General features: G+C 34.5%; 1 protein-coding gene across 1 annotated transcript; it reads right to left on the reverse strand.

Moving 5' to 3' along the window:
• Positions 1-17,385: 17,385 nt before the first annotated feature.
• LOC113757912 (cytochrome P450 71A1-like) lies at positions 17,386-19,076 on the reverse strand. Its single transcript, XM_027300978.1, has 2 exons — positions 18,189-19,076; positions 17,386-17,999 (listed from the first exon to the last, which is right to left on the reverse strand). Exons 1-2 carry the CDS (start codon positions 19,068-19,070, stop codon positions 17,391-17,393), a joined length of 1,491 nt encoding a protein of 496 aa, XP_027156779.1. The 5' UTR covers positions 19,071-19,076; the 3' UTR covers positions 17,386-17,390.
• Between the last annotated feature and the right edge of the window lie 2,766 nt (positions 19,077-21,842).

Here is a 21,842-nt window from a genome sequence, read left to right on the forward strand (position 1 = left end):
TACTTTAAATATACGACAAAACTGATGTCCAAACTTACAGAAGTTTAGATATATCTTGTTATAGTAATAGATTTTTGTCGTCAGAAGTTTGCTAAAATCTCAGTCGTGCATCACAATTTATATGCCGTGTTTCAGTTCTGAAGATGATTAATATGATCTTTTGTTTATTGCACCATCATTGTCAATGGCTTCGAATTGAGTAGTAATTAAATCATTGCTTAGCCCAGAAAAAGGGTAAATAAATTATTGAAACAATAATTTTTGTTGTAACCAATTAAACGATTCTACTAAAATTGAGGCTTCGAGTCCTCTGTTACACTCTTGTCTTGTCACGTTATTTTTTCCCCTTGTCATACTATTTGGTTGGCTTAAATCCTGCAATATTTGGCGTATCTTTTCGCTAGATTGGCGTAAACCCATTTTTGGTGCAATTTTGTATATTATACACCAAAATGGTATACGTATTACACCTAATAGTGTTTTACACCAACACAATGGAAAATTACGCCAAATAGTGCAAGACTTGTATCACTTTCAAGTGTGTAACATGGGTGTAACCGTCATGAGTGTAACAGAGGATCCGAAGCCTAAAATTGATTAAGACCCTATTTGATAATCCAATTCAAGACTTAAAATTTAATGGATTTAGATTCGTTTGATACCCAAAAATTGAATATCTGAATTAATTATGTGGCACTGAATTTTTTAAATAAAACTTGTTTCTAAAATTAATTGATAAATTATTCACTTATTATTGAACGTGATATATACTAAAATATATTGGATATAATATTTAACAATTCAACAACTAATGGATTTAAATTTTAGATTTCAAATTTCATACTATAATTTTCATACTTTAGTTTTATCAAACACATCCTAAGAGAAAGATAGGAATCATTTCAGGGAAATAACACAAGAAGGCCCCTCACATTTTAATCTAGTTTATTTCTAGTTCTTCATATTTGGATGATAGCATTTTGATGCCTCTTATTTTAAAAATGTTCAATGTTCATCTTAAAGTGCTATTGAGGTTAATCTTTCGCCTATAAAGCGTGTAGTCCCACAAAATGAGTAACAAAACTTCAATAGCCAAAAAGGAAACACGACGTGGGAAAAAATTAGGAATTTTCATTGGTCAGAGGATAACTCAAAAAAGCTCTATGCTTCCATTTATCTACCAAAATGATATTCGCACTCTAGTGCAATGTGGTGAAAGTTCACTTTTTTTTTAAAAAAAAAAAAATTTACTCTTCCATGCCTTTCCTCGCAACTCAGTCAATACCCGTGATTAGAATATAGACTGAAAATGGACTTTGGGATTCTTCAAAAAAAAAAAAAAAACGGGGGGAGACTCTGGGAGCAAAATTTAATGTTTTTAACTTCTGAGATACCAAAATACGAAGGTCTAATCTTGTGTGAGGAAAATTGAGCTAGCATAAAGTTGTAATCATGTGGTAGCCTGGTCCCAGTGCCACATTGCCTCGAGCTATAGAACGACCTACACAAAGTTCAGAGTTTTTTTTATTGCTCCACTTTTGCCCCTCCTGAATTTTCAAAATATTCCATATAGTTCCACCATTGCCCTTCAAAAACTATTGAAACTTTTTATAGTTGCCTTCTCCGTTTCTATGATGGAGCCTTGTGACAAGTAGATATTTTACGTATTTTTAGTGTGTTTTATTGGTTAGTTTTGGTGTGTTTTATTTAGTTTTATAGCTAATAAACTAGGATTCTAATGAAAATATACATTTTATGGTTAAAGTGTAAAAATTGCATTGTATGGATTTTTGTGGTAAAAACTTCATATTTTGTAGGTTTAATGATTCAATCATCAAATGGAGTGCATTGAGAAGATAATTGGATGATTGATGATGGTTTAAAGTGATAAAAATAAAATATGAAGTGTAAAAGAGAAAATGGAATTTAAGGACAAAAGAATGCAAGAAAAGTCAGCTTTGGCAACCTGTGGTATTTTGGCTATATCTTGAGCTACATACATTGGATTGAGATGATTCTTAAACCATTTTGAAGCTAAGAGACGTATCTAAATTTGATATGAAGACATCAAAGTCCAATTAAGCCATTTTCCTGGTCAAAATGTCAAAATATAGAAGTCAAAGTCTGCTGTCGAAAGCTGACAATAGAGCTCTGACCAGTCAGTGGTATTTTGATCATATCTCGGTCCACAGAGCTCCAAATGGGATAATTCTTGAGACATTGGAAAGAGAATTCAAAGATCTACCACTTTCTTGTTTTACACAAGAGCTAGTTCTGCCTCAATCATAGAGAAAATTGCAGTTGAATTGTCCAGATTCTGGTCAGAAATGGTTGCTTTCCACTTGTGCAACTTGTTTCCCTCTTTAATAATTCACAGCTATTGATGAACATGTAACAACCAATTAGCAGTTGTAAAAGGGATGTTTCAAGTCTCATTTCTTGACTACATTCATCTATATATAGCCATGGACTTGCAAGATTCAAGATAACTTAGGAAGGCTAGAGAAACTCATCAAAAATATAGCTTTCACTAGTTTTTCTTAGTTCATTAGTTAGGGTAGTGTTTCCTTCTTGTATTAGTAGCTAAACTTAGATGAAGTTGAGGATGAAGATGGAGAGCATGGAGTTCAAGTGACATGGGTGACATTTCTCCTATCACTTTATTTCTTGTATTGCATCTTATGTTTAGTTATAATACAAGTATGGATCTTTCTTTTATTTTCTTCATGTTTAGTTAAAGTTAATGCTTATGGTTGAACTTTCTATATCTTGTTCATGATGTTTATTTGGTTATTTGGTGATATTATTTTGAACAAATTATTTATCACTTTTGCTTTTCTAATCATGATTAACTGGCCGTTAATTGTGATTATCTAAAGGTGTTAAGTTTGTAATAAGAATTGGAATTTAACACTAGTTCAGAGAAGTGATAAACTTAGGGAGTATACTCACTAGAGTAGAGGTGCACCTATGTGGCTTTAGTGACTTGTTTCATGTAATTTCATAGAAGAAATGAGCTCGTAGTTAATTCATAACCACGAGAGTAGGTATGGCTTAATTACAAGTATAGTTGATTCACTACGAGAGTAGGTTTCACATGCATAAGGAAATTATGCCATAACTAGCCAAGATAATAGCATTCACTTAACCGATAACTTCATTTGCAAGAGTAGTAATGAATTCCTTATCTTTAGGAGCTTTCTAGTGCTAATTTTTATTACTTTTATATGTTTATGGTAGTCTAGATAATAAAGAAGTTTGAAAAACACCGGTTATTCGAATCTTCTCCGTGGGATAGACCCTTAATACCCTATACTCGCTCACGATTTGTATACTTGCAATAAATCGTGTGTGGGATATTTAGAAGTTCATAAATGTAAAACTTGATTGTGGATGAACTAAATTGATATGTATATCCCGCGCACGTCAAGTTTTTGTCAAAGTAAACAGGAAAATGACTGAATTGGACTTTGATGTTTTCATACCAAATTTAGATACGTCTCTTAGCTTAAAAATGGTTCAAGAATCATCTCAATCCAATGTATGTAGCTCAAGATATAGCCGAAATACCACAAGTTGCCAAAACTGACTTTTCTTGCATTCTTTTGTCCTTAAATTGCATTTTCTCTTTTACACTTCATATTTTATTTTTATCACTTTAAACCATCATCAATGGCATAACCTGGATAGACAAAATTGTTTGAAACTCTAATAATATTGATAAGGGATAATTATAAAAACTTACCTTGAGATTTTTAATCGTATTACTTAACGCTGTTGAACTTTAAAATAAATTACTAGCCTTCCCTACTTTTAACTTTTTTTCAAATCCATCAACCCATTTCAAGTCATAGGATTAAAAAACTCATTTTGGGGAAAAAAAGGATCAATTCATTTGAAAATTGGCCTTTTGCTATGATCCCTTAATTGTCATGACAAATTAATTTGATCCCTTAATATTTGAAAACTTAACTAACATAGTTCTTTGAAATTAACAGTTCTTAATGGGTTGATAGATCCTTTAATAGTTTCCATGTCATAATTTGGGCACAAAACATTAAAAGTTTAAAATTTTTAAGGAATTTATAAAACATTTAAACATCAGATGAATTACTATTTAGATGAAGAAAGTAATGTTTTGCACCTTGAAAACATCTTAAATAAGCTTTTAAATATAAGCACTTTGTCTTTTTGTTTTTTCCACACCATTGGTCTGGACAAAAAAAAAGTTTGAAGATTCTAAACAACTTAAAAAGCTCCTTAAAGTCACCCAATACACAATGTACTAAAGAAAAGATTTTTTCTAATTGATGCCTTTAGGGCACTCGATGAGCACATCAAGAAATGAAGGTGGCCCACTATTAAAGTTTTAAAATCACCGCTTACCCTCTGAATTGTAACACTATAACAGAAGTTTTCACTTTTGCAAAAAAAAAAGAGAGAGAGAAAAACTGGCCAATTCCTTTTTCTGTAACCAAATAGACAAACCATAAAATTGTTTTGTAGTTTGAAGACATCAAAAATAAACTGTTAATTGTTTGCTTGTATCTTAAAAAGACATGCTGCTTATGATTGCTATTGCTATACTTTGTCCTCTCTATATTTTGTCTTCTTAGACTTGCACCTTTGCGCTTTTTGTCCTCGTTTTCATCATTTGGTTAATATAATTATAATTTATAAATTTGCAAGACAACAAAAGGATAATTTTGAAGAGAAATTTATCTTATGTCTCCCAAAAGTGAATCTCTTAATCATATATTTTGAAATGGGTCATAAATATTACAAAAAATTAAAAATAGGGGTGGTTAGCAATACTTTTCAGAGTTTATAGGGTTGCTAAGTCATAACATTAGAAACCTCAAGAGAAGTTTCTGAAATTAGTGAGTCTCATTAATGATATCTAAAAAATTGTGAATACTTAAGACACTATTCTTTTATGTGCTTGAGTACAGAATTAATTTCTCCTAAATGAGGTACTGCATTTAGTTCGAATTGCTAATCAAATTCATTCATAGAAAACACCTATGCAGAAGTAACTATTAAAAAAAAGTGTAATCTATTCTTTTCTTATTTTTACTTCTTTCATAATAAAGGAATAGACAAAAGTAGAATATTGTTGGACACATATGCAGGGACAAAGCCATATTGTAGACCTATCAACGGATTGGGTAGGGTCAGAATTGAATATTCCAGAATCAGACCCATTTTATTATACATGTTTCGGATTTGACTTATATACATGACAGGTCTTACGTGTTAGGGTGGTTATCTAAATTTAACCACTGGTGAAAACCATCACCTATTGAACCCAAGATCTATATGGCGATTATTAAGAAATAAATAAACGATAAAATAGCGGAAGCGTACCTGAATCCATATTGATAAACTTGATACTTGAATCCCTAGAGATTTGGGGTGGCCTTCCAGGTCAACAGGTATTCACCGATCCTTTGAGAGAGGCCTTTAGTTTCTCTCTGGTATCTTTCCTGACGATGGGATGTCAGGGAAGGGGTATTTTGTGGTATTAGGAAATACGACAACTAAAACGATACCTGTGACCTGGGGACCATAACCCTATTTATAGGTAACATTCCTGTTACCTTTGGAGCCCTATTTCAGCCCATCATTGAAATAGGAGCCCATAAGTTTCTACACATAAAAGGGCCCACATCCTATTAGATACATTAAACCCAAACTATATTTGATCACTTTAATTGGGTTTAACCTTAATCGACAGTTTGCAATACATAATTATTCACATATAAGTCCAATGTTGGATTAAGGATCCAACAATCTCCCACTTGGACTATATGTGTAACCTTATAATTATGTTTTGCAATTAACCGTATGAGCTCAACTTTACTGTCATTATCACAATGTATCTGTAACCAATTCGGTCCATCAATTACACCAATATAGGATCAAAGCGGCCTTTGTTACAATTTCGTAACTCGACCCATCAATGGTCACATATATCAATGCAATTGAATGACATGAATTATGATGTAGATGTGTAGCATGGAAATTTCATGTAATGTGATCAAAACATGCCTATTTTCAACTGGTCCACCTTAAATTTTATGAGATCAAATCATACCAAAATTAGAGTGCAAATAAATCCAAACTTTATTTTATGCATAAAATATCTTTAATAACTGAAAAATATCATAAGAGCATTTAAAATAACAAACTCCCACTAAAAACTATACATCGTTTAATACGACACCCATATGAGCAGTATGCTCATGAAACATTTTGGGTGGCAATCCCTTAGTAAGCGGATCCGCAACCATGGAGTTTGTCCCGATGTGCTCTATTGATAACTGTCCATTCTGCACTCTTTCTTTAACAGTCAGGAACTTGATATCTATATGTTTAGATTTGGTCGAGCTCCTATTGTTATTGGAATATAAGACTGCTGACTTATTGTCACAGAATAATTTGAGTGGTCTTTCAATGCCATCCACTACACGTAATCCTGTGACGAAATTTCGCAGCCAAATTCCCTGATTGGATGCCTCATAACAAGCTATAAACTCTGCAGCCATAGTGGAAGATGCTATGAGGGACTGTTTAGCACTCTTCCAGGATATGGCACCTCCAGCCAACAAGTAGACATAGCCTGACGTTGACTTCATAGTATCTTTGCATCCAGCATAATCGGAATCAGTATACCCAATGATCTCCAACTCATCTGACTTCCGATACGTGAGCATGTAGTCTTTTGTTTTCTGTAGATACCGTAAGACCCGTTTGGTTGCTTTCCAATGATCTAATTCAGGATTACTCAAATATCTACCCAACATCCCAGTAATGTACGCAATATCCGGACGCGTACATACTTGAGCATACATTAGACTCCCTACTGCTGAGGCATAAGGAATCTTTTGCATCTCTCTTTCCTCAAAAGCATTCTTGGGACACTGCTCAAGACTAAATTTGTCTCCTTTAGCCACTGGAGTGGCACCTGGTTTACAATTTTGCATGCCATATCTTTTGAGAACCTTTTCGATATAGCCCTTTTGTGATAGTCCTAAAATACCCCGAGAGCGATCACGGTGTATCTGTATGCCTAACACAAAAGATGCATCACCAAATCTTTCATCTCAAAATTCTTAGTTAGAAATTTCTTGGTTTCATGCAATAGACCAATATCATTGCTGGCAAGCAAAATATCATCAACATACAATACCAGAAAAATATATTTGCTCCCACAGAACTTATGGTATATACAATCATCCACTAAATTCATCTCGAAACCAAATGAGATGATCACCTGATGAAATTTGAAATACCATTGTCGAGACGCTTGTTTGAGCCCATAGATGGATTTTTTAAGTTTGCAAACCATATTCTTTGGATCTCCTGATACAAAGTTTTCTGGTTGCACCATATAAATTGTCTCATCAATGTTACCATTGAGAAACGCTGTCTTTACATCCATCTGATGTAACTCAAGATCGAAATGTGCCACTAATGCCATGATAATTCTAAAAGAATCCTTTGAAGAGACTGGAGAGAAGGTTTCTTTATAGTCGATACCTTCTTTTTGTGTAAATCCCTTAGCGACAAGGCGAGCTTTGAATCTTTCCACATTGCCTTTCGAATCCCTTTTAATTTTAAATATCCATTTACAACCAATGGGTTTCGCACCTTCTGGCAATGGGACAAGATCCCAAACATCATTGTCCTTCATGGATTTAATCTCCTCATTCATGGCATCGATCCACTTTTGAGAATTTGAACTTTCTATGGCTTGACGGAAGTTGATTGGATCATCTTCCATCAATCCAATGTCATCCTCATGTTCTTGGAGAAAAACAATGTAATCATCTGGCACTGCACTTCTCCTTTCTCTAGTGGATCTTCTTAATGGCACTGGTTCTTGGAGAGGAAGAGTTTGTTCTTCTATAACAGTTTGTTCTTCGACATTGTCTTGATTTGTTATGTCATGATCTTGTTCAGGAATAGGGTCCAAAACAAGATCAATGACACCTGTGGGAATATTAATATATTCCTCTTTAAAGACAATGTCCCTTACTGTATTTTCTCCCCCAAACTCGACATCCTCAAAGAACCGAGCATTTCCTGTCTCAAAAATTGATTTGGCTGTGGGATCATAAAACTTGTAACCTCTGGATCTTTCAGAGTATCCAACAAAATAACAACTAATCGTTCTTGAGTCCAGTTTCTTTTCATTAGGCCTGTAAGGCCTTGCCTCAGCTGGACACCCCCAAACATGCATATGCTTTAAACTGGACTTTTTCCCTGTCCAAAGCTCATAAGGGGTTTTGATAGTTGCTTTAGTTGGAACTCTGTTAAGAATATATGCTGCAGTCTTAAGTGCTTCTCCCCAGAGTGACTCTGGTAAGGTGGAATGACATATCATACTCCTTACCATGTCTTTAAGCGTTCTATTTCGTCTTTCAGCTACACCATTCATAGTGGGTGAACCCGGCATAGTGTACTGTGGAACGATACCGCATTCCTCTAGGTATTTAGCAAATGGTCCTGGACGTTGTTCACCTGAACCGTCATATCTACCATAGTACTCACCACCACGGTCAGATCTGACGCTTTTAATTCTTTTGTTGAGTTGATTCTCAACTTCGGCCTTAAAATTTTTGAACACGTCCAGTGACTGTGACTTTTCAGAAATGAGATATATGTAGCCATATCTTGAAAAATCGTCTATGAACGTTATAAAATATTGTTGACCATTCCAAGCAGATGTAGGAAATGGTCCACAAATATCTGTATGTATAAGTTCTAAGACGTCTAAGGACCTATTGGCTTCAAATCTCCTTTTATTAGTTTGTTTCCCCTTTATACAGTTAATACAATCATTAAAATCTGTAAAATTCAAGGGACCGAGAATTTCATTTGACACAAGCCTTTCCATTCTCCGTTTGGAGATATGTCCCAATCTCTTGTGCCATAATGCAGCTGAATTCTCATTGGCTAATTTTCTTTTAACTCCTCTAGTACTCAAATGCAGAGATTCATTAAATGAGGTAATTGTGTCAATTAAATATAGATTATCGTAGTGCATTAAAGAACCAGAACCAACCAATTTTGAATCATGAAACAATTCAAATTTTCCATTTCCAAATGAACAAAAATAACCAAATTTGTCCAAAGCAGAAATAGAAATTAAATTCCGTTTAAAAGACGGTACAACAAATGTCTCATTGAGATCCAAATAAAATCCGGTCTTTAACAATAATCTAAAAACTCCAATTGCCTCAACTTGAACTGTTTTGCCATCGCCCACGTAGATATATCTTTCACTATCATTAGGCTTTCGGCAATTCAGGCAACCCTGCATAGACACACTGATGTGAGTTGTTGCACCAGAATCTAACCACCATGTGTGTCTAGGTACCGAAGTTAAATTAACTTCAGAACAAACCAAATTACTATATTTCATTGAAACAAGGCGTGTCAAGAGCGTACTAACTTCAGCCTTTTCGTTCTTGACAAACCTTTTTTCAATGTCCTGAAGGAACTCTTTAGCGGTTACAGTCGTTTCTGACATTGTTCCCCTGAATGCTTCTGGAACGGCCTTTTTAATGATCATCAGACACAAGCGATTTGATCTCTCCCACCTCTCATTATTTCTCTTTTCATCAGAGGTACTCTGATCTATAAGAGGTGGGGGTGAATCATTCCTTAACGCAAGGTCGAGATCCATTATTCCAAGTACTATCAAGAGATTTTCTTTTCAGGACTTGAAATTTGTGCCATTCAGCATAGGAATATTATTGATATTGGAAGTAATATTTGTAAGATCATTCGCAACTGAACAGAAAACATAACATAATTAAAACAAGCTCACATAAATCAAAACAATAATAAATTCAAATAATGGCAGTCCCATCTCAAGATACCGATATTCCATTAATATTTCGTCTTTGGACAAAAATATTAACTTCTGAGTGATATCTTGGTGCAGTAATAAATACTGATAATAATAACATGTCGAAAAATAAATTTTCCTTTGGGCCAATTTATAATTCACATGTAAAATCCAAATAATTATCACGTATTTATTACCACAAGTGCACATGTAATTTTATTAAATATGGACCTTCCTTTGGGCCGATCAATATTCATAAAATTACAAGTACTCAACTAGTTATATTCTAAAATAAATTAATTTTCATAATAGAGGTCACTTTGGTGGCATATTATTTCAATTAATTCATTCCAAAATATATATAATCATACCAATATTCAAATTTAAAATTATACAAATTAATCAAAATTTTGATCAAAGTCAACTTTAGTTAACTCTGATCAAACAATTAATTGAATCAAAACTTATTGGACCAAAGGTCCATATCCATAATTTGACCCAATTTATTATTCAAGCCCAATTTTTTTTTTTTAAGTCCATAAATACTTTATAAAATTATATATATAGTGGGCCAAACATATGGACTTTGTAGGGCTTAAATATCTTATTAGCTTTATTAGGGTTCACTTAAATTAAAGAAACCCTAATATCCTTAACATAAATATAGGCATATATATCCTTAAACAAAGAAACAGGTCAAACAACTCAAGTATTAACTAAATTAATACTATGGACAAAAATTGAAACTCAGGATATTTCATGTCAATTTTAATTCTTAAAACCAGGGAAAAAGACGAAAGACCTCCCGAAGCCAGAAACCAAATTGGTTTACAAAGGAAGTTGGCACACTAAAATACCAATGAACCGTGGCTAAAGTTTGATTACCATGGAGCCCACTTAAATATCATATCAATTCATATGTAAGAATTCATGGAGCCCACTAACTTCAAGTGTTGACCGAATTCATGAGTTATCTGATGTAATTGTACGAAAGCATAAAGACATCAATATGGATGAAATCACACTGCGTGCCATTAGAACAACAATTGTTTATCACAGCAATTCATACCATCAGCAACCGAGACTTCCAAAATAAATATCAAATCCGAAACATGAAGCCGTATCATGAAACAATTATTGAACTTGACAATGAACCACGGAACAAAGACTTGTTAGCCGTGCAAGCAAAGCCAAAATTAATCATAGTTCTATATGAACAAAAACTCAAAAATTATGAATTTCTAAATCCAAATTATTTCCCAATAATCAACCATATGGGCTCTGATACCACTTGTTAGGGTGGTTATCTAAATTTAACCACTGGTGAAAACCATCACCTATTGAACCCAAGATCTATATGGCGATTATTAAGAAATAAATAAACGATAAAATAGCGGAAGCGTACCTGAATCCATATTGATAAACTTGATACTTGAATCCCTAGAGATTTGGGGTGGCCTTCCAGGTCAACAGGTATTCACCGATCCTTTGAGAGAGGCCTTTAGTTTCTCTCTGGTATCTTTCCTGACGATGGGATGTCAGGGAAGGGGTATTTTGTGGTATTAGGAAATACGACAACTAAAACGATACCTGTGACCTGGGGACCATAACCCTATTTATAGGTAACATTCCTGTTACCTTTGGAGCCCTATTTCAGCCCATCATTGAAATAGGAGCCCATAAGTTTCTACACATAAAAGGGCCCACATCCTATTAGATACATTAAACCCAAACTATATTTGATCACTTTAATTGGGTTTAACCTTAATCGACAGTTTGCAATACATAATTATTCACATATAAGTCCAATGTTGGATTAAGGATCCAACATTACGTACATTTGATCTTCCAGATCTGGGTTTGACAGGTCACATATACGGGTCGGGTTGAATACGGGTCGAATTTTACAATAGATAAATAAATAAATAAATATATTTTATAATTATTAATTTATTGTATAATAAGTACTATTGTATTAATAAGTATATATTATTATAATAATAAGTATTATTGTATATATTATTGTATTATTGTATAATAATAAGTAGACATTATTATTATAATAAGTATTATTGTATTAATAATTATATAATTTTTTATAATTATTAATTATTTAAACGGGTTCGAGTCGAATATGAGTTGAAATACAATATTTCGTATTCGACCTGCTTTTTTATTAGAAAAATGGGTCAGAGTTCGGGTCGAGTAAATGGAATTATATTTGAACCCATACCTGAAAAAAATTAGCAAGTCCAAGCTAGGTGTGGGTCTAGACCGCACCGTTGACAAGCCTACCATATTGCCTTAAGCCATAGAACAACCTATACAAAGTTTAGAGTTTTCATGATTGCGTCACTTTTGCCCCTTCAGAATTTCCAAAATATTCCAACTAGTTCCACCATTGCCCCCGAAACTATTAGAACTTTTTATAGCATTTTTGGGGAAAACATTTTATGGTTGCCCTCTCCATTTCTATGATCGGGCCTTGACCCGAAACATAATACTATTCTGTATTTCCTGTCTAATAAATCTATTTGTTTAATATGTCTAACCATAAGAATTACAAGTAAGCTAAATATTCTTTTGACAGTTTGACTAATTACATATTAATTGTCTGTTATGTATATTAGAATGTACATGATATGGTTTTATGCGTAATATTAACTGTTTTGCTATACCATTAGATGACCTGATAACTACTGCAAATAATAGATCATAATCTATACATAATTTTTTATTTTATATTTGTAATATTGAATAAATTGGTTCATCGCTATTTTTTTTTTTTTGACAAACGATAATCTCATATATATATCAACACTTGAAATTGCAAGAGTTAATTACAAAAAAGGTAACTACCCCCATATCCTTTCTAACTAACCTTGAAAGCCAAGTTAGGAAAGAACCTTCCCATTCAAAGCTTCTAGTTGCCTTTGCTGCAAACTGAGCTAATTCATGGCTACATTGATTCACCGTTCTAGGTACAAAACTGAAAGCGCAGCTTTCAAAATTTTTCTTCTGAACGTCAATGTCTTCCAAGATTGTTTGAAGACTACAGTCCTGGACATTGTCCGTGTCGTAAGAAATATCTAGTTGAGTTGAAAGTCCACAAACTACACATTGTAAGTTTAATATAAAATTATTCCACCCTCCGACCAAAGGTCCTGACAACACCACTGCACATGAACTAGGGTGGAGTCATGTCCACCTTTTAGGGGTGAGGAGGGAATGAAATGTATCACAATAACGAGGGTACCAAACTATACTCTCAAATGTGTACCGTATGGACTTAATATCAAAAAATGTCTTTTAACAATTACAATACTTAAATTTGCAAGTATGACTTTTGAAAATTTTGGATGACAAAATTAAATTTTATGACAATGATGTCTATACACAGCATATTCTCAAGTTTGAAGGGGCAAGTATTTAGTATCAAAATAGTTTCTTGATGTAAAAATTCATAATACAAATAAAGTTTGTAAAATTCTATGGGGAACAAAAGAGACTTTTGAAATTCTTTTGGTGGTGTTCCCTCCCTGGCCCCCTTTGTTCTGTCCTTGCACATATGGCCCTAGACTTCGGTTATCATCTTAAAACAGCTATGTCTATTAGATGCCCTATGTTGAGATATATTTCAGATGTCATATTTTTGGAAATGTAAAATTAATTAGGGAACGTAAATAAACACAAGGGAGAATAGGTAAAATTAAATAGAAAAAATATGTGAATTCAAGGGAAGGTAATAATTGTTAGTATATATATACACATGGTAAGTTAGATGAATGTTAGGTATGTTAATGAGTGTTCTAATAGCGCCCGTTCGAAAAAATTATATTCTAAAGCAACGGAAAACAGTGGTAGAAGTTGGAACCTGACATATTTCTTTATGGAAAAGCCATTTATTTACCATTTTGGCCAATTATTACTCTTAAGTTGACAACTTGGGGTCAAAGATATGGCTGTGAATTTGGGGTGTCAGGTACAGTGATGCCCAGGATTTCTTCGATTATTTCCTTATCTGATCTTTCAATTTTGTTCAGGTCGTCTTGTCACCTTGATAGTGGAATTAATGATTTACATTTTATAGCATTATGTTATATGACTATTGTGATTATTTTATAATGTTCCGATCAAGAGTAGTTACGATAAAAAATTATTACAACATTATAGGTAGGTATTAGTCTATTGACCTTCTCCCGGGTCATTCCTCTTGACCTTCTCCCTTCGGCCTTACATCATCCGGTTCCCCAGCATGGGCGGGCGGATGCATGCTGGGGAACCGGATGATGTCGTCTGGAACTTGTCTTCATCTGGCAAATTCTCTATAGCATCGGCGTTCGAGGAAGTACGGCAAGGCCGAAACTCCTCATTTGTTCACTCTTACATCTGGCATTGTCGTATTTCGACGAAGGTGTCCTTCTTCATGCTGCGCTTGTTGCTCGGATGACTGCCAATCCCTGATGTCTTCTGTAAGATGGGATTTCAGATGCCTTCCAAATGTTTCTGCTGTCATGATGGAGCAAGTAAGACGTTGGAGCACCTCTTCTTGGAGGGACAGATCGCAACGGAGGTACGGACCTTTTTTACTAGTTTAAGTGGTCTCAAGACTGTCGTGTCAGCATTGCGGGCTCGGGTAGTGGCTTGGTGGTTGGTGGCTCCGAAACCCGAGAAAAGGCGCCTCCTCTTCAAGATTTTGCCTAGTTATATTTGCTGGTACATATGGAAGGCAAGGAACAAAGCGGTATTTGAAGGGACCCGGATTGCTCGGTCACTATTCATCAAGCCATTATGTCGGACGTTGCGATAGTCATTATAATTAGAGGCTGGGAAGGGTCATGTTTCCCCAACTGTATGACTGGTCGGGTCAACAAGTGGGCGGAGTAAACTATTAGATTGTACGGTGGCAGGCAAAAGAGCAGGGAGGTTTAACGCTGAATACGGACGGGTGTTCCAAGGGCAACCCAAGTTGGAGTGGCGGGGGAGGGATTTTGCGGGATTCTTCGGGCAACCCGATATTGGCTTACTTGGCGTTCTTTGGGAGACGGTTCAGTTTGCACGCGGAAGCCCTGGCAATGCTAACGGGGCTGCGACTGTGTGTAGAAAAGGGTTTCAGCAGTGTTGACATCCAATCGGATTCTCAGGTTTTGGTGGGGATTGTTCAACCCAGCTTTCGATGCCCGTGGCAGATTCGTCACGAAATAGAGCAGATCTGGCAAATGGTGGAAGATGTCGTGGGGGTTTCTCATTGTTTCCGAGAGGCTAATCGTGTGGCGGACATTCTGGCTAATGTAGGTGTTTATCATCAGCAACATGCCTGTATTGTCTATGAGCATATCAACAGTTTTCCAAAACTAGCTAGGGGAGAGTCCCGCCTGGATAGGCTAGGCATGTCAGCTGTTAGGAGGACAGCAAGGGGGGGAGATTGAGCTAGCGTGTGTCGGAAAATTTGTAATCCTGCATTTCATCTTTTTCCAATAAAGAATATTTTATTTTAAAAAAAAGTATTATCTATTGATGCTAATTAATCACGTTTAAGGGTGATGGTTACGTTTCTTGTCATCTAAACATGTGATCTGTGTGTGTGTGCTGGAATCCGATCTTTCAATCACACTCTCTCTGCTCGAACTATTCAACCCATTCTTCCCCCTAAGTTCAACATATTTGAGAACGAGTTTTCCAAAAAAAAAATATTTGAGAAAGAGGAGTAAGATTTTTTTTCTTTTTTGCTTTTTAACTATGACAATGCTGTATTTTGTGACCAAAATTGCTAAAATTGGTCTGCTATGAACAGGTTGATGGCAACGGCCAATGGGAAAACGTGGATGGAGAAATTTGTTTAAAACTCTAATAATATTGACAATGAATAATTACAAAAACCTACCATGAGAATTTTAATAGTATCACTTATCATCCCTGTACTTTAAAATATATCACTAGCCTCCCCTATTTTTGACATTTTGCAACTTTGTCAACCCATGTCAAAATGTAGGATTAAAAAACTCATTTTAAGGAAAAAAATTCATTTGAAAATTGCCCTTCTCTTATGGACCCTTAATTGTCATGACAAACTAATTTAATCCTGCAAGATTTGAAAACTTGACGAATGTGGTTCTTTAATGGAAAATTAACCATTCTTAATGGGTTGATAGTTCCTTTAATAGTTTCTGTGCCACAATTTAGACACAAAACATTAAAAAATTTTAAAAATTACGAAACATGTAAAAAAATCACACAAAATACTTTATATACGAAGAAAGTAATGTTTTGCACCTTGAAAACATCTTAAATAAGCTTTTAACAAGCACTTTGTCTTTTTATTATTTTCAAACCATTGATCTGGAAAAGAAAAGTTTGAAGATTCTAAACAAATTATATGACTCCTTAAATCCACCCAATACACATTACAGTAAAGAAAGTGTTTCTTCTAATTAAGGCACCCTATGAGCACATCAAAAAATAAAAGTAGCCCATTATTAAAGTTTTACAATCACCTTTTGTAGAAGAGATTTACCATCTTTGGAAAAAAAAAGAAAAGAAAATCTCCAATTCCTTTCCAAATAGACAAACTATAAAATTTTTCTGTATCTTGAAGATGTCTAAAATAAACTATGAATTGTTTGTTTGTATCTTTAAAAAGACATGCTGCTTATGATTGCTACCGTTATACTTTGTCCTCTCTATATTTTGTCCTCTTAGACTCGCACCTTTGCACCTTTTGACATTGTTTTCGTCATTTTGGTTAATGTACTTATAATTTTGTAAATTTGTAGGACTACAAAAGGAAAATTTTGGAAAGAAATTATCTCAATTAATTAAGCGATATTTTTAGAATTTAGGGTTATAAAGTTATATCATTAGAAGCCTCAAGGAAAGTTTCTGAAATTAATGAGTCTCATTTATATCTAAGAAACTGTGAATTCTTAAGAAGTTATTCTTTTATGTACTTGAGTTCAGAATTAGTTTCTTCTAAATGAACTGCCGCTTTTAGTTCGAAATGCTAATTAAATTCAACAATAGCAAACACCTATTGAAGAAAATTTGCCATTCCTTGGTGGGAATTAATCCACTATTTGAGCTCGAAATATTACCAATGTCTTATTAAATGCAGGATAACAGTCCCCGCCTCCCCACCCCCCCTCCCCCAAAAAAAATTGACAAAACCTGGTATATGGCGAGGAATGGTAAAATATAGCCGAAACCTGCAGCCAACATTACAAAATGAAAACAAATTTTCTGAATAAAACTCCAAAGCCATTACTGTTGGTAGACTTTTTCTTTTCTTTTCTTTTCTTTTTTGCGCAATTTGATGACTTTTTCTTGTCGGGTTTCTTCAACCTCAGGATGCAACACCTTATTTTTCGAAAGATGCAAACAAGCTTGCATTAGATTAAATGTAGACATTTAAAAATATTTGATATCATTTCGAACTATTCGGAAAGAAATACAAGTACACAATCACTGATAACATACTTCAAACTGACACTGGCACTTCACTATTTATTTAATTTTTCCATATTACTATTTATTTTTACCCATATTTCTTGGCAAAGAGGGAAAGAGCATTTTTCGGGTGCATGGTTAGTCCTGGCATAACTTCAGTATCTACGTCTTCTGCTTTCATCCCAAAAGGCAATTTCCAATCTAAATGATACAGAAGATTTGCCAGTGCAAGTTCCACTGTTGCGAGTCCTAGAGAAAATCCAGGGCAGCCTCTGCGTCCAGCTCCAAATGGGATCATTTCAAAATCTTGTCCACGAAAATCAATATTACTATTCAAAAATCTTTCTGGGATAAAATCATCTGGACTTTTCCAACATTCAGGATCTCTTCCAATGGCCCATGCATTAATGAAAACTAATGTTTTGTACTTAATTTCATAGCCTTCGATTGTGCATTCTTGTGTAGTTTCTCTTGGCCCTAGAAGTGGAGCTGGAGGGTATAATCTTAGAGTTTCTTTTATCACTGCTTTTAGATAAGGAAGCTCCTGAATATCTTCTTCATCTACTCTTCCTTTTTCTCCGACCAATTTTCTCACTTCTGCTTGTACTTTGTTTAGTGCAGAAGGGCTCTTCATCAGGGCTGTCATTGCCCAAATAATTGCTGCTGCAGCTGTATCCGTCCCAGCAATAAATATATCCTGTGATAAAAGGGTAAACGATAATTATTAAGGACCATATCAACTATTTTAACGCAAAAAAAAAACTTTCAGTTTACTTGATTTATGTTCAGAAAACCATGTACCAATATGCTTGTTAAAGAAGATGAAAAAAGAAAGAAAGAAGAGGAAATTCAACAGTTGATTATCTTGAAAATAGGGATATACTACCATGAGAATTGCCTTTATGTGATCCCAAGATAGGCCTATAATTGATGATTGTTCTTCTTTTAGCTGAATTAAGAGATCGAGCAAATCATCTTTCATGCTTTGTGGTCTGTTTGGATTGAGATGCTCCTGTATCAACTCTTGGTAGAATAAATCCAGCTCATTGAAATTCTTCTCAAGACGTTCAATAATCCCAGAAAATTTATCTACCCAACTGAATGAAGGAAAATAATCTGAGATGAAGAAACCCCCAATCATGGCCTGGGATTCTTGTAAAAGTTTATCGAATCGCTTTCTCTCGTGCCCTTCCTCATCGTACCTCTTTCCAAAGGCAACTCTACATATTATAGTGCTCGTCAAGGACATTATTATGGTCCTTAAATCAACTAGTTGTGATGAAGATGAGAGATTTAGTATCTTTTGAATCATGCTCGAAATTTCATCTTCACGAATGGGACGAAAAGATTGTACTCTTTTAAGGCTAAAGAGTTGGAGGACACAAATCTTCCTCATTTCCCTCCAGTAGTCACTGTAAGGTGAGAATGCAATATCCCTTCGATTGTATGATAGCTTTTGCCGCCCAACAGAAGCTGGCCGGCCGGAGAACACAAGATCATGGGTTGTCAGGGCCTGTTTTGCCATTCTTGCTGAAGAAATAACTAGTACTGGTACTGAACCAAGCTGTAATGATATGAGGGGGCCATATTTCTTGGAGAGTTGGCTTAGGAATTCATGAGCCTTTTCACTGTCGAATTGGTGCAAGTTCCCAATGAATGGGAGCCCTGGAGGACCTGGTGGTTGACGGATATTTCTGAGTTGCTTGTGCTTTTTACCTATGGATACGAGGATTGAAAAAAGGAGCAATAAGAGAAAAAGCATTGTCATCTTTAATCGAAGGATAGCAGTGAAGTGAGATAGGTTCAAGGGCTCAGTATTTAAAGGCGCTGAAAGGTAATTAGAATGTCACTAGGAGCCTGTTTGTGGAAACCAACCTGGATTCGGGTTTTTCCAATTGAATTCTACCCAATTCTGTCCAGTTGATATAATTATTACCATATTTGGTGTAAACTTATATAATTTTAGTGTAATCATGAAATTCATCAACTCGTACCCAAAATTGTAGGAGTTTATATCATATATTAATTAGATTGAACTGGACTAGAAGTCAATTGTAGAGCCCCATTTCCAACCAACCTAAACCTATCATAACTTTATACGTACATATACTTATATATACATATACATATATACATATATATATGTAAAATATATGGAGATTCTAAACCTTGAAATTATATATGTAAAATATATGAAAAGCCCCATTTCCACATATTTTGTCCATTTAGGAAACAAAAGTTTATAGTTTTAGTCTAATATGTAATACATTTTGGTAGGACCACACTATAAAATGTAAATGGAATTCCTGGTCACTAAAGCACTCAGCTCAAATTAGCAAGGAATCAAACTGAGGAAAAAAACTTGTCATGAATCGTGAGACTTGAAAGTGATTTGGCTCCAGAAGAACGAGCACGCTCTTGATGCAATAGGATTCTAAATGAGACTATCAACCCAGTGAGTTAAGTCTTTAAACTTATCAAAAAATTACTTGACACCATATTCAACTCCCGTTTATGGGTGGTTTACCATTGAATAAAAACGGGTTAGCCTGATTTTTCTAGAGCTCACATAGTCCATAATCATTTACTCCTTGCTCATGATGCTAAATGAATCAATAATGAATCTCATGGAGCATCTCTGCTGTAGAATGAGTCCAAAATATGCAGCCAAAAAAAACTGGTTCCAGAAATGTTGGACAATGTCGAAGGATAAATAATGAGTTGACTTTTGTAGAGGTTGGAGCATGATTACTGTGTTTTGATTGATTGCAAGTATGAAAAAATCAAAATGGTTATCAGAAGATGAACAATTTTTGAGAGACAAAACTATCTGCACAGTTTGAATTACTGAGATTTGGGAGCATAATCCTATTTAATCTCCAGTGATTACAAGTGCATCATTGTGTGTTTATAGGAAAAAACACACAAATGATTCCTTATGTTTTTCCTCCATTTGATTATAAGTCTTTCACATTTAAGATGAATCATTTTGTTCTCTCGGTAATTCTTAAGGAGTTCCAACTTGGTAAAGTCCACTTTTTGTCTTAAAAAAACACTAATAGATTACGTGAATAAATATGGGGAAGAAAATTAAGCAAATAACGTTTGGGTTTTTTTTTTTTTCATTTGTTTGCTCTCAAACCCATGAAGAATCCTATCCTTTTTCCCTTGAGATTTTCCCTTATTGGCCTTTCGCAAAATATGCATAAAGAGACACACAACATGTCACAAAACCAACAAATAAATGAAGATGCATAAGAAGAGAAGAGAAGAAAACTTCAGGCTGTATTTATTGATGAGGCAAAAATAGGAATAGAGTGTGCAGCCAAATTTTATTTTCTCACATTTTGATAAAAGTCCATTTTTTGCCATAAAAATACACAAATTAATGCGCTACACAAAACCCTAATTCTTTTCCACAAAACTCACAAACAAATAAGGATAACAAAGAAAAAAAAAAGAGTAAATAAGGATAACAAAAAAAAAGTCGATAACAAAGAAGAGAAAATAAGAGAATGAGTGGATGTCGATGAGAGAAATAATTGAATAGATTGTGCAGCCATTCTTTTTTCGTCTTAAAATTACATAAGACACGATTGCACGAGGTATGCGTGGCAGGATTCAGGACCAAAAGCTTTTGGGCCGACACTTTAATTTGCACGGGAAAAACACGGCTATATAAATCTAGGTTTATCCTCATCCAACCATAAAGGGCACAAGTCAACATGACTGGACAAGCAAATTAATCAAGCTTTTAGAGCACCAATAATATGACAATATGGGAGGGAAATGGGAAACCAAGTAGAATTGTGATGTGTTGTATTGAAGCTCGGCTGGTACAAATCAAAATCTTCCACCAGTTCTTGTGACCCATTCACACAAAATCACTGTTCAACTTTGGGGGACTAACTTGTCAAGTGACTCAGTGTCACTTGCATGATTGTTCCAAATTCTCATAGAGTCACGTTTATCATTTTGATTTCATGGAACATGGTTTCCTTACTCCGATCACAAATTTCCTGTGTCAGAATGGTTATTTGTGGAGCAACGTAATAGTCATATCACATCTATATCTATATCTATATTTATGTTAAACAGCAATTAGTCATATCACATCTATATCAATATCTATATTTATGTTAAACAGAAAGTTTGTTTTCAAGATCCAGTTTAACTAGTAAAGACATTAGTTAAATTATTGTGAGATTATTGGTTCGACTTTCAAGCTGCCACTTTTCCCCTTTACTTCTTATGAGTCTTTGAGTCTTCATTGAACCTAAATCAGAAAAGGAAAAGAAGAAAAGGAACAAATAGCAAGTTTATTTTGGACTTTTAGTGATTTAGATTCTTTTCAGCAATACCCTGAACATAATATATTAAGGCTGTTTTATGACTCAAAATTTGAACGTTATTATAACACTGTTGATGGTATAGGTGTAATATGGAATTTGATATATATATATACATACATATATATATATATATATATATATATAAGTAGCTATTTTAATCATAGTGTCTCTCACTCCTACATGGCATG

The sequence above is a fragment of the Coffea eugenioides genome, unplaced genomic scaffold (assembly GCF_003713205.1).
Source record: "Coffea eugenioides isolate CCC68of unplaced genomic scaffold, Ceug_1.0 ScVebR1_3418;HRSCAF=4626, whole genome shotgun sequence".
NCBI classification, from domain to species: Eukaryota; Viridiplantae; Streptophyta; class Magnoliopsida; order Gentianales; family Rubiaceae; genus Coffea; species Coffea eugenioides.

Excerpts from the sequence above, each read along its gene's own strand:
- LOC113757912 (XM_027300978.1), bottom strand. The coding sequence starts at position 19,070 with ATGACAATGCTTTTTCTCTTATTGCTCCTTTTTTCAATCCTCGTATCC. Across the intron at positions 18,000-18,188 it reads ACATAAAGGCAATTCTCATG|GATATATTTATTGCTGGGAC; the intron begins GTAGTATATCCC and ends CTTTTATCACAG.